Source organism: Rana temporaria, chromosome 3 (assembly GCF_905171775.1).
Source record: "Rana temporaria chromosome 3, aRanTem1.1, whole genome shotgun sequence".
NCBI classification, from domain to species: Eukaryota; Metazoa; Chordata; class Amphibia; order Anura; family Ranidae; genus Rana; species Rana temporaria.
The window spans coordinates 306,081,841-306,095,429 of record NC_053491.1 but is presented as its reverse complement, the minus strand read 5'-3'; the positions used below and the strand labels follow the sequence as shown (position 1 = coordinate 306,095,429).

The window sequence follows — 13,589 nt, the reverse complement described above, 5'->3', positions numbered from 1 at the left end:
GTTGGTGGCACCGTGGGGTCACTATCGCCTAGTCTACGCCTTCCCTCCTCTGGAGCTTCTCCCTCGCCTGTTGCGCAGAGTGGAAGCAGAGGGGTTACCAACAATCCTGGTTGCTCCGGATCGGCCGTGCCGTTCCTGGTACGCGGACCTGGTGCGTCTGGTGGCAGACGTCCCTTGGCTTCTACCCTGAGAGTAGATCTGTCGCAGGGTCCGATTTTTCCCCCATCCTGCTTTAGTCGCTGGCTTTAACGGCATGTCTGTTGGGAGCCAGGTGCTGAAGGACCGAGGTCCGTCGGACTCGGAGATCTCTACCATGCTACTTGCACGGAAGTCTACTTCACGTAGGGGTTGCCATCGTACGTGGAAGCCCTACATTCTCTACGTGTGCAGAGATGAAATGCACTCTCCGCACATACGTGCTGTCCCAGGTTCTGCTGTTCTTACAGGTGGAGTGGATCAGGCTCTCGCCTTAAGTACGGTTATGGTCAGATTTCGGCCTTGGCTGTTTATACAGGGGGTTCGGCATGTGGCCCCTCCTGTGCGTCCTCCACTGCCTCCGTGGGACTTGAATTCGGCCCCCTTAAGTGCTTCAAAGGGCTCCGATTGAGGACATTCGGGAGATTCCTCTGACACTGTCCAGAAGGTGTCTTCCTTGCAGTCATTCCTTCGGTCAGACGAGTTTGGGATCTGGCGGCCTTTGTCTTGCAAGGCTTCTTTTACTTTTAAGTCATCCACAAGGATAAGGTCGTGCTGCGGCCCGCAGCCATCGTTCCTTCGAAGGTTGTTTCGGCTTTTCACATTAATAAAGACATTGGTTTTTAACCATCCTTATGTCCTCAGCCGGAGAACTCGAAGGAGGCCCACGTTTCCTTGGACGTGGTGCGAGCCCTACGGGCGTACTTGTCTGCTACGGCTCGTTCCGAAGATCGGACTTGCTGTTCGTGTCAGTGACTGGTCCTAAAAAAAGGTCTGGCGGTCGTCGGCCTCCATTTTTCAGGTGGAGCAGACAGATTGTGCTCCAGGCCTATGCCCTGGTTACGGCGCATTCGACCAGGGCATTTGGACTTTCCGCCATCAACGTCTGTTTTACAGGTGTGTAAGACAGCGTCCTGGTCGTCAACCACACCTTTCAAGTTTTGCAAGGTGGATGTGAGTGCATCTTCGGCTGTCTCCTTATGCTTGCAAGTTTTTGCAGGCGGCTGTTTAAGGTTGAAGTTCCTCCATTGAGGCACTCTGGTTTGTTTGAGGTGAAGCTTAATTTGCGCTGTGTTTTTTTTTTTTTTTTTTCTTTCCCTTCCCCACCCCTCGGTTTTTTTGGACACTGCTTGGGGACGTCCCTAAGGTCAATTGCTGCTGTGTCCGTCCATGAACAGAAGAGAAAATAGGATTTTTGTACTCACAGTAAAATCCATTTCTCAGAGTCCATGGACGGACACAGCACCCACCCCTCCTTTGTACTGCTTCCTCCCCCTGGGAGGAGCTGCACTGAGGAAAGTGACACTTAAAGTGCTTTGTTTCTGCCTAAACTCTCCTGAAGGAAGCGGATATAAACCCAAGGTCAATTGCTGCTGTGTCCGTCCATGAACTCAGAGGTGGATTTTACTGTGAGTACAAAAATCCTATTTTTGTGGTCCTTTTAATCCCTAACCTTTTTTCTGAATTTTTATATTTTAGTATGCAATATTAGCCCCCTGCAACCATAATGAGGTCCGTTTGGTGCCTCGGCTGCTGTTATGGTTCGCTGCATTTGGCTCTGCTTTTTTGCTTGAATGCGAGGTAGGTATGGTTTTTGTGTCAGTTTTTCACAATGGTTATTTTTCCACACACTTGATCGCTGCTTGCTCATTTACTCTTTGAGATTGTAGCCATATTTTGTTACATTCATTTGTTTAACATTTTGAACTAATGTCTCTATGTATTTTCTATTAGATTCACAATAATGTATTGATTGACTTATTCCCCTGAGGAAGGCAATGTTTTGCCGAAACATGTCGGGAATTTCTATAACATCTTTTGTCAATTCTACTGGATCTCAAATGTTTTTCTAAGATTTTTTTCTACCATTAATAAAATGTTTATCTACAACTTTGATCGTTTTTTATATACGACTTGTTTAAATGGCACCGTCATAATTCCCTAAGCCAACATACCCTCTTACCTGGGCCTTGCCGATGCCTGTCCCACTCACTGGCGTTGCGTTTGGCTTCCAAATGTTGGTTTGACTTGCTGGGCAGGCTGAGAGTTCTGATCCAACTATCAAAGATTCCCCTCATGTAAAACGGTTACCAGAGGGTTGGAAGACGACTTTGTCAAGTTTGCATTAATGCCTTAGTTAAGGAAGAAGCTTCTTCTGCATGCAGCAATTTAATCACATCAGTTAAGCGCTAGATGCTACCATGCAATGTTTTTGCTCTGCTCTTGCAACACCATACCTGAGTCAGACAACTATCTTGGGATCCTCTAAGGGCTCACAATTAATCCCAGCTTTAGAGGCTGAAGCTGGCCCTCCAACATTGGGCTTGGCTGAAGAAAGAATTATCGCTGCATGATGGAATATATGCAGGGCTTGGTACAATAAAAAGGGTCACACTTTCCCCGTGCATTCGGTAATCTCGGAGGCCATTTAAAAGGAATGGGCTGATCCAGATAACTTTTTTTTATTTTTTTTCCCCAAGAGCGAATAAGACTTTTTTAGTTTAATGAAGACCTAGAGGCGCTTTGGAACATAGTTTCAAAATTGGAAGCAGCATTTTCCAAAGTTTACAGCTCAACCAACTTGGCATTTGAAGACATGAATATACTAAAAGATCCCATGGACAAATGGATGGATCAGCAGCTTAAAAAAGCCTTGGCAATCCGTCATGGGTAACCCTAAACTGGCTATGGCTACTACCTGTGTCTCCAGAAACATGGAGTTCTGGCTGAATCAACTAAAAGCCCTATTTATTGCAGATTCACCCACGCAGGAGATTCTTGATTCTTTTTCAACTCTAGCAGCAGCTGTAGCTTATATTTGACACTTCTGCAGAATCAATAAGAATGTTGGCCAGATCCAGGGCCTTAAACTCAGCGAGATGAGCTCTATGGCTGAAGACATGGCCTGGGGACGCAGCTTCCAAAAAATTGTGTGGGAGATCTTTTTTTTCGGTCCTGATCTAGATTCTGTTTTTAGATGGGACAGCTGATAAAAAATCCTTTTGTTAAAAAGAAACGGGCAGTCAAGCGTGTGTGGGGTGTTTTTTTTATTTTTTTTTAATATAAACCTATAAAAAAAAAAATCGAACAGGGCAGCAGGCCCCAAGAAAAGAGAAGGAATTGGTCAGCCCAAAAAGGTAGAGGAAATGTCCTTTTTCAATCCTCCTGCACCAACCAATAAATTGTAATGACTCGTCATTGTCAGTGGGAGGAAGGCTTCAAAAATTCCTTCCTGTCTGGACAGGAAAACTTATTCTAGACATGCTGTCCCAGGGATACAAAATAGAACTTTTGGACCTTCCTCCAGAAAAGATACTGTGAAAAAGACCTGCCAAGAGACGCAACAAAGGCCCTAGCCATGAAGAACCTGTGGGGGGGGGGAAATTTGATGCAACAGGGTGTTGTGATTCGGGTATCTCCAGAGGAATATTACCGGGGGGGGTTTCTATACCCACATTTTCCTGATAAGGAAACGGGAAGCTTCTGTCTTTTTCTCAACTTAAAACTTCTAAACGGGTCAGTCCAATACAGGTGATTCCGCATGGACTGGGGAAGGAGGTGCTGCATCTACAATTCAAGGCCCTCCCATTTGGTCTTTCATCCGCCCCACGGATATTTACCAAAATAATGGCGGAAGCTCTAGCTTCTCTCTGCAGGGAATTTCACTCATCCCTTATCTGGACGACCTCCTATTTGCCCCTTCCAGAGAGAAGTTGCAGGTAGACCTGACCAAGGCCGGCAACCTGGGAGTCAGTGGGCATCTGGAGGGGGTCTGGCTGTGATGGAAAGACCAGTCTCTTGCCCCTCCTTGCTGAACTGTGCGCCCGAACCCTGGCGCCTCATTCAGGTGTCTCCGGGCCCTTACAGTGAGTGAACTTGTATAGTGCTGCAAATGCGAACTAAATCGCCTCAAGGTGCTTTGCATCCAAGAGTCATCACGATCCTTTCAGAATAGTTGGGTCTTAAGTTATTTTCCTGAAGACGCAATGGTTTTCTTCCATGCAGATCGTTGGTAGCCCGTTCCACAGCCGTGGCTCTTTAACTGAAAACCTTCGTTCTCCTCCTTTAGATTTGTAGCGAGTCTTGGAAGTGGGGTGTAGGTGGTACGGGCAGCGTGGAGGGCTCTCCAGCGAAACATGAGAGTTCCCAGGAGAGTCGCAGAGGAATGTGAACCCTAGTGAGTTAACCCCCCTAACAGTATGCATCGGTGTTTGGCTGCATTCCAGTCCGGAGCTCCAGGGCCCATCAGGAAAGGCTGCTCGCGCTGTGCCTGCGGGGCCTAGCTACACGAGGGGGCAGGGATGTGCCCATAACGAGCCGTCATCCGCCAGTACTCCAGCCTCACTCCCCACCGTCCACGGCAGCTGTGTGTCTGATTTCACTCCTCACTATTGGGGGCTGCAGGGCGTCCCCGCCTCATTCAGGAGTGCCGGGCCCCCCAGGAAAGGCTGCTGCCTAGCTGCACGAAAGTCTGGATGCGGCCAAGGAAAAGCCGGCAGCCGTCCTGTACGGGCACCGCCCTGAGCATCAGGGGTGAACACAGCGGCTTAAAACTCGACCACAATCGGGATCAGAGAATCGGGTACAGCGGAGCTCAGTGCCATCTTGGCCACACCCCCTGCTCATATTTCTTAATTTTTTTATTCCACCAAGTTCTTTTTTTATCCCTTCTCCTCAGATTTCTTTTAACATGGTATCAGCTTGCATTTCAAAATCTTTTAAGATGCAACAGTTTCTCCGTAATTTCATTTGTTGACCTTTGGGAATATTCCCTTTCAATTTTGGATGATGGCAACTTGAGGTTGGCATGTATCCATTACGATTCGTTGGTTTGAAGAAAGTTCTAGTAGGTAATCTATCGGTTGGTGGGCCAGCTACTGGTAAAGGAAATGCCATATTGGTTATTAATCTCGCCAAAAAAGTCAAGATTCTACTGACCCATCCCATAAAATATTTACAGACGTGAACGACCCAAACTAAAATTCTACCGAAGATGCATAGCTATGGCCTCCTTCCCACATGTTCATAAAAAGGTTGGCGACGCTGGAAGTAAACTTGGATCCCATGGCCACTCCTTTTGGTTTGGACATACACAATTCTTCTTATGCCAAAAGTAGTTACTCTCCATGGCGTTAAATTCTCTCAAGAATAAAATCAATCTGTTGTTTTTAATTCTGTATTCCCGTGTAACACCCTTTCTACTCCCTTTAGACCATCGTTCTGTACTATACTAGTGTACAATGAATTGACCTCTATGGTGACAAGAAGACCATTCTCAACACCTGTAATGTTTTGGAGTTCCGTGATTGCGTACTATCTCTAATTTCCCTTTTTGTACCAACGGCTTCAAGTACTGATCGAGAGAGATATCTTGGTATTCCTTTTATCCCTTCCAACTTTCACAAAATATTTAAAATGTTCTCGTATTGTTTTTTAGGGTTACGCTTTAATTTTTTTTGTAGTTTTCCACTTTCATCAAAGTCTCCATTTCATCCTCCATCTTGTTCAGTATGACCAGTCCTCCCCTTTTATCCACTGGGCGTATCACAACTTCTTTCTTTTTCTTCACTATATCCTTAATTTTTCAAATATAATTTTTTTGGACTTTTCTTTTCAAGTTTCATCAGATCACTTTCCACCATCTTTTTAAAGGCTCCTAAGCATTCACTGGCTGGTACCTTGGGATTGGAGTTCTGTTCACTTATCGCAGTGTTTTATTCAAGTTCAATTTCCTCATAAATTACTGTAGTTCAATGTACACCTCAAATTTGTCCATATCTGAAGTAAACTGTAGACCCAAACTAAAAAAATTCTCATTTCACCTTCAGAAGAATTTACGTCACTCAATAAAAATTCCAGCTCCTAATATTCCATTTTTCGTCCTTCCTAGTTTTCCTTTTTCTATGAGTTACCCCCCCCCCCCCCCCCAGATTCCCTCTCGATTGTCAACCCATCCATTCTGTATGTGTCCCTTCTCTCTGTGGCTATGGATATCTGATTCCCAATAAACCCATGATTCCGCTCTATATTCCTGGGAGGTCAGGGTAGTCTCTGCGGTCTTCCTATATTTCCATGGTCCCCCCTCTTTCCTGGTGCCCTGTATGGGCCATGATTGATCATCTCTCGATGTCTTTCTCATTGCCCTCCCTGGGGAGAAAAAATCCCTTTCCTCCATAAACCTTCTCCCCTGATTGAAATTGCAATGTGGGGTATATGGTCCCCCTCTTTAAGCTGCGGGAATCTGTTATTGGTAGGGATAGTGAATCTTGGTTAATGGGGATCTAACCTATGGGGGTCCAAATTGGTTTTCCCTCCTACCAGAATCTCTGGTTTGATAATTGCATATTCTGGATGGTCACCCTTGTTTCTGTAAAGGGTTATGGTCTCATGTGGGATGTCTCAAAAGGTTTGTCCTCCTGGCTCTTCTAATCCTTCACCCAAGCCTTCATCCATGGATATATCTACTTCAGTAATATATCATCTACATTTCTAAGTAAGCTTTGGCAGAAAGACAGGGTGATCTGTGAACTCAGAAATGTATCATAAACATAAGGCACATTCAGTATATAGATAACATACCATTTGTGAATGTACAATCTAAGTTTGAACACTCATTTTGTCTATTCCTAAGGCCAGGTATTCTTTTAGCATTGGTATGTGCCCTTTATAGCATTCTTTCAAAACTGTATACTGGGAAAGTAGTATTTTTGGCAAAATGACAGGGTAGCGAAATATTATATTGTTTGGTACTTTGGGTTAATGCTACGGTAGGGGGTGTGGTTTTCTGTCCCCTCCCCCATCTAAGATGCAATGTAGGATGTTGATCATATAGAAACCTTGCTTAATTTGGCCCATCACCTTTTTATTTATTTTTTTTACTTTTAACTTTTTTTTTTTTTTTTTTTTTTAGGTTCTTGAAAACTCAGAAGGTGCCAGAACAACTCCTTCTGTTGTTGCCTTTTCAGCAGATGGGGAACGACTAGTTGGAATGCCAGCCAAGAGGCAGGCGGTGACGAACCCCAACAACACATTTTATGCTACAAAACGCCTTATTGGTCGTCGCTTCGATGATGCTGAAGTACAAAAAGATACGTAAGGGCCAATTTCGGCTTGTCAGTTTGATGCAGCAAACTTCCTTTTGTGGCTGATTTGGCTTAAAGCGGGGGTTCACCCTATATAAAAAAAAAAAAAAAAGTTTTCCCTCTAGCATTAAATTCGGCATAGTAGCGCGAGCTACAGTATGCCTGTCTGTATTTTTTTTTCCCCCGTACTCACTGTTCTATCGTACATAGAAGATTCCGGGGAATGGGCGTTCCTATGGACAGGGAAGGTGATTGACGGCCGGCCGTGGCACGTCACGCTTCTCCGGAAATGGCCGAAATAGGCTTGGCTCTTCACGGCGCCTGCGCATAGCCTGTGCGCAGGCGCCGTGAAGAGCCGAGACCTACTCCGGCTGTCTTCGGGGAGCGTGACGTGCCAGAGCCGGCCGTCAATCACCCTCCCTCTTGCTAGGAACGCCCATTCCCCGCGGCAGATGGAATAGTCTATGTACGATATAACCGTGAGTACGGGGATAAAAAAATTAAGACCGGCATAGTGTAGCTCGCGCTACTATGCCGGATTTTATGCTGAAATGTTGTTCAGCAGGGTGAACCACCGCTTTAATAAGACTGGAACTATATGTACCCAGTAACACCTATGCATGTTGCAATGCTTGCACATGTTTTCAGCGTCGGTGTTCTTAAAGGGATTGGTTGGAGATACTGGATCCTAAGCAGAGTTTACTTTTTCAGTGAAATGTATTAAGTGGAGTGCAGTGAATGTTTAGGCTGCTCTTATATATGTAGAGTCCTCTGGAAGGTGATCGAGCCAAAACGCAAGAGATTTGGTGGAGAGGGCATCTTGCACGTTAAAGCGGAGGTTCACCCAAATAACATCTATATCGGACCAACTTCTTTATACTTCTAACATGTACAGTCCGCATTTTTTTTTTTTTTTTTAAGATGTACATACCGTATAATCTCTATTTGCAATCTGGCTTCCGGGTACTTCTCCCCGCGGGAGTGGGCGTTTCTATGCTGAGGAGGAATTTCCTCTGGGAGGTCGCCCATATGATTGATGTCCTTTCATAAAAAGTTCCCGGCGGATAGGGCCCCGCCCCCCGTATTGCGTAGGCAAGTCATGGCGTTTCCGAAAGAAGCCGATCATGAAGAAGCTCTCGCCGCATAGAGCTGACTCGCTGCTCTGCATGTTCGGCTTCTTTCGGAAACGCCGTGACTCGCCTACGCAATACGCGTGGAACTTTTCTGAAAGGACGTTGCTCATCTGGGCGACCTCCCAGAGGACATTTCTCCTCAGCATAGAAACGCCTACTCCCGTGGGGAGAAGTACCCGGAAGCCAGATTGCAAATATAGATTATAAGGTATGTACAGCGTAAAAAATAAATAAAAAAATGCGGACTGTACATGTTAAAAGCATAAAGAAGTTGGTCTGATATAGTTATTTGGGTGAACCTCCGCTTTAAGTCAAAATGGATTAAATTCATTATTTTCCTCAACATTCTATAAACCATACACCATAATGACAACGTGAAAGATGTTTGTTTGAAATCTTTGCAAATTTGTACATGAGTAGTATTCACAGCCTTTGCTCAATACTTTGTAGCACCGTTAGCATCTATCGCATTCCTCAAGTCTTTTGAGTATGAGGCTACACGCTTGGCACTTTTTTTTTTTTTATTGTGGCATTTTCTCCCATTCTTGTTTGCAGGACCTCTCAAGCTTCATCAGGTTGGATGGGGAGCGTTGGTGCCTAGCCAACTTTTTTAGATCTCTCCAAAAATGTTTAGTCTGGTTCAAGTCTGGGCTCTGGCTGGGCCAGTCAAGGACATTCAGAGTTGTCCCGTATCTATTTTGTAGCTATGTGCTTAGTGTTGTTGTCCTGTTGGAAGATACACTTTTGCCCCAGTCTGAGGTCCAGAGTACTCTGGAGCAGCTTTTCATCAAGGATATCTCTACATTGCTGCATTCATCTTTCACTCGATCCAGACTAGTCTCAGTTTCTTCCGCTGAAAAACATCCACACAGCATTATGCTGCCACCACCATGCTTTACTGTAGGGATGGTATTGGCCAGGTGATGAGTTGTGCCTGGTTTCCTCCAGATAAGATACTTGCCATTCAGACCAAAGACTTCAATCTTTGTTTCATCAGACCAGAGAATTTTGTGTTATGGTCAGAGTCCTTAAAGCGACACTAAAGTAAGTTTTTTTAAATAAACATGCTATACTTCCACTGTGTGGCTCGTTTTGCACACAGTGGCCCGAACCACGTCTTCTGGGGTCCCTCGGCGGCTGTCATGGCTCCCCCTCCGCAAGAGCTTTCCACCTTCATGCATGGTAAAAAGCTCTTGCGGGCGTGCTCCCGAGATACAGCGGCAAGCATAGCCGCTGACTGTATCACTTGGTCCCACCCCCGGCACGCCGCGTCATTGGATGTGATTGACAGCAGCGCCAGCCAACGGAAAATTGAATACTTACCTTTCTGTAATTTTCCTTTCCTGGTGCCTATCCATGGCAGCATATATATGGTTGGTTGCTCCGCCCCATCCAACCCACAGGACCAATTATAACTCTTTAGAGTGCGACAGCCTCCCGTCCTGACATTCTTGTAACTAGACTCAAACGATTAAGGATTTAAAGAAAGGGAGGGAGTATGCTGCCATGGATAGGCACCAGGAAACGAAAGATAAGTATTGAATTTTCTGTTATTCCTGGTGCCTTCATGGGCAGCATACATATGGTAAATAACTTGCTTACAGGGAGGGCTGCTGCAAAAACTAGTTTACATTTTCAATTATAGAACGGACAACTGTAACATCTCAGCCCCCCCCCCCCCGAAGTCGTGGGGAAGTAAGCGCAGCTGGGTCCATAGTATAGTGGGTCATGAATGTGGTGAAAGACGACCAACTTGCCGCTCGACCGTTTCTGGAGAGACTCATGCTAAAGCCACCCAGGAGGACGCCATTCCTTGTGTAGAGTGAGCATTTATTGATTTTGGAACCGAAAGATCACTAGCCCGATACGTTCTATGAATGAGTTGTACAATCCAAGTTGCTGGAGTTGTTGTTGATGCGGCTAATCCTCTTCTTGCTCCCTTAGGGATTACAAAGACGTTGGTCTTTCCGAAAAGCTTGTGTCAGTTTAATGTAAAGCCAGAGATCTTGTCACATCCAGTTCATGCAGTTTCTAGGAAGTCGGATCTTCTTCAAAAGCTGGGAGCACCCATTCTTTGTTAAGGTGGTATATGGAATTAACTTTAGTAACAAACTGGTGGATTGGCTAATGGACCACTCTGTCTGGAAAGAATGTAATATAAGGGTCTTCTGCTCCTAAAGCTTGGATCTCTGAGACCCTCCGACCAGAGGTGACGGCGATTAGGAATGCTGTTTTGAGGGTAATGTCTTCTAGGGAGCAGTCCTCCGTAGGTGCAAATGGAGGTGCCGCGAGTGCACCGAGTACCAACGGCAGGTCCCACTTTGGATATAGTGACTGACTTGGTGGTCTTGGTCTCAGGTCAGCCTTCAGGAAACGTTCTACTAGCGGATTTAAGGCCCATCTGGTGTCCGTTTAAGGCTGACAAGGCCGAGACCTGAACTTTCAGAGAGTCAAGTCCCAGACCTAAATCCTTCTGAAGGAACAAAAGAACTTCTTGAACTTTTGGATTTAAAGGATTAAACATGTTAGCCTCTGAGGACTCTGAGAAATTTTGCCAGATGCTGTAATAGGTACTATTGGTAGAAGCCTTTCTGGCCTGAAGTAATGTTTGGATTACATCATCCGAGCTTCCTAATTCTTCCAGCCTCTCCTGCTCAACCTCCACGCCCTCAAATCCAGAATTTCTGGATGTGGATGGAAGATGTCCTCCTGCGACAGCAGGTTGTGTGTGACTGGAAGTGTTAAGTGGACGCAGATAGAGTTTTGTTAGTAGAGTGAACCAGGGTCTTTTCGGCCAGTAAGGAATTACTGCTAAAATGATTACTTGTTCTTCTGTTAGGCGTTGAAATCTCAATCGGAGGGGTCGGGGGGAATGCGTAACCTATTTGGAATTTCCATAGCTGAACCAAGGGCATCCACTCCTGCCGAATTGTGAGCTGGAAACCTCGTAAATAAACGAACTTTGGCATTGAGAGGGGTCGCAAAAAGTCTATTTGAGGGTTGCCCCAATGGTGACCGATCCAATGGAAGACCTCTTGGTCCAAGGACCACTCGTTGCTGATGAATTTCCTGGACAGGCGATCTGCTAGGTGATTTTGGGGAGCTGGAATAGAAGATGCTCTGAGGTTGGTGAGATTTTTCTTGGCCCAGAGTATTATTGGGGTTACCTCGCTGGACAACGACCTGCTGTGTCTCCCTCCTTGATTTTGGATATAGGCTACAGCTGACTTGTTGTCCATTCGTAACAGGATGTCAAATGAGCTATCACCATCCAGGCTGCTCTCACTTCTAGAACGTTGGCCTCTGTATTGAACTGCCACCTCCCCTGGATCCACTGATTTTCGAAGTGGGCGCCCCAACCCAGATGACTTGCATCTGATGTAAGAATGATCCAGGAGATGGGGCCAACATGACAATGATTCAACAGATTTTGGGCTCTTGTTCACCACCACAGACTGGATTTCATTGCAGACAAAATCGTAATCCTCTGAAATAAGGATCGTCTCCTCCACTGGGAGAGAAACCCTCGCTGGAAGGTATGGAGATGCCACTGAGCCCATTTCACCATCGGAATGCAAGAGGAAAACGACCCCATGAGGCTCAGACATTCCGCTGCCGCCAGACTTGCTTGCCATGGCTTTTCCTACTTTGGCTATAAGTAAGGGGATCTTCTTTGGAGGGAGAGACATTGCCCTCCTCAGGGTATCGAATAGTGCCCCAAGATATACCATTTTCTGTGTTGGCAGAAAATTACTCTTGGCAAAGTTTATTAACCAGCCGTATTTCGTTAAGGTGTCTAGCACTTCCTGTACATGAGCCTTGAGCGTTTCTCTGTGTTGACAGGATTAGTACATTGTCTAAGTAATGGATAATATGTATCCCTTTCTCCCGAAGAGGAGCTAGGACTGCCACTAACACCTTTTTTGTAAAGGTTCTGGGGGCTGACGATATGCCGAAAGGCAGACAACAAAACTGCAGATGAAGCTCCCCGACTTTGAATCGTAGGAAGGGCTGAAAATCTTGATGAATTGGAATATGAAGATAGGCGTCTTTGAGGTCTATAGAGACCATCCAATCCCCCGGCTGTACTGCTAGGATTGCTGTATGGAGAGATGGAAGCGTTCTATACTGATAAACCTGTTTAGTCGTTTTAAGTCCAGGACCAGCCTCCTGTTTTCTTGGGGGCTAAAAAGATTCGGGAGTAAAATCCCGAAAATCTTTCTGATTCAGGAACGGTTACTGCTTATTGATGTATCAATGTCTGTACATACTGGAAAATAATTTCCCGTTTCTCCTTGGAATATGGGATCTTGGTGGGCAGAAACGAAAAGCGGGGCGGTTTGTGCTTGAACCTCCAGAAGTGGCCGTGAAGCACCGTGGAAGTGACCCATTGGTCTGTGCAAAACTTCACCCAAACTTGAGCGAAGGCCCTGACACTGGCCCCCACAGAACTTGTTTGGGTGGGCAGGTAGTCAAAAGGATTTCTGACTGAGGTGCAGTAGATGTGGCTTTCTGCTTCCCCATCCTTATGTAGCCTGGGAACCTCTCCAGCCTCTGCGATATTCTCTTCCTGGTCTATATGAACGGGTGTCCTTATTCTTTGGCTGAAAGGGAGGACGGTTTGCAAATCTTTCTTCTGTTCTTATCTTGGGGAATTGGGCCACTCTTTCCGCCTGTTACCGGTTAATGGCTGTATCCAGCTTCTCGCCGAAGAGGGCTTTACCATCTTAGGGAATGCAGCACCACGTCTGTTTAGAGTGGTCTGCTGACCATGGCTTCAACCAGAGAGCCCTTCTAGCGGTTACTGAGTATAGCATGGCACTCGCAGAACATCTCAAGGTATCAATAGCGGCCTCTGCCACAAAGTCTGAGGCTATCCTCAGCTCATCCAGAGCTTTGATAATCTCTTCTTTCTCGATACCTTGCCTCAAGGCTAGTTCGATATTATCAGTCCATGCCTTAGTCGCTCTGGATACTAAGGTTAAAGCCACTGCGGGTTTACATGCCCCGCCAGCTGCTTGATAGGCTTTCCTGAGATCTGCCTCCATTTTATGATCCAGCACGTCCTTGAAGGAAACTGCATCCTCAAGAGGCAGTGTAGTGTTCCTTGCTAACCTAATAGAGGCGTCTACTGAAGGTAAGGAGTTAAATGGCTGTGCATCTCAATCAGCTAGGGGAT

General features: G+C 45.9%; 1 protein-coding gene across 2 annotated transcripts in view; it reads left to right on the top strand.

Moving 5' to 3' along the window:
* HSPA9 (heat shock protein family A (Hsp70) member 9) overlaps positions 1 to 13,589 on the top strand; it is a 414,391-nt gene that overhangs the window by 126,050 nt on the left and 274,752 nt on the right. For both annotated transcript variants that reach the window (XM_040344789.1, XM_040344788.1), the window contains one exon: positions 7,106 to 7,287. In XM_040344789.1, the coding sequence (XP_040200723.1) occupies positions 7,106 to 7,287 (182 nt within the window). The remainder of the gene's footprint in view (positions 1 to 7,105; positions 7,288 to 13,589) is intronic.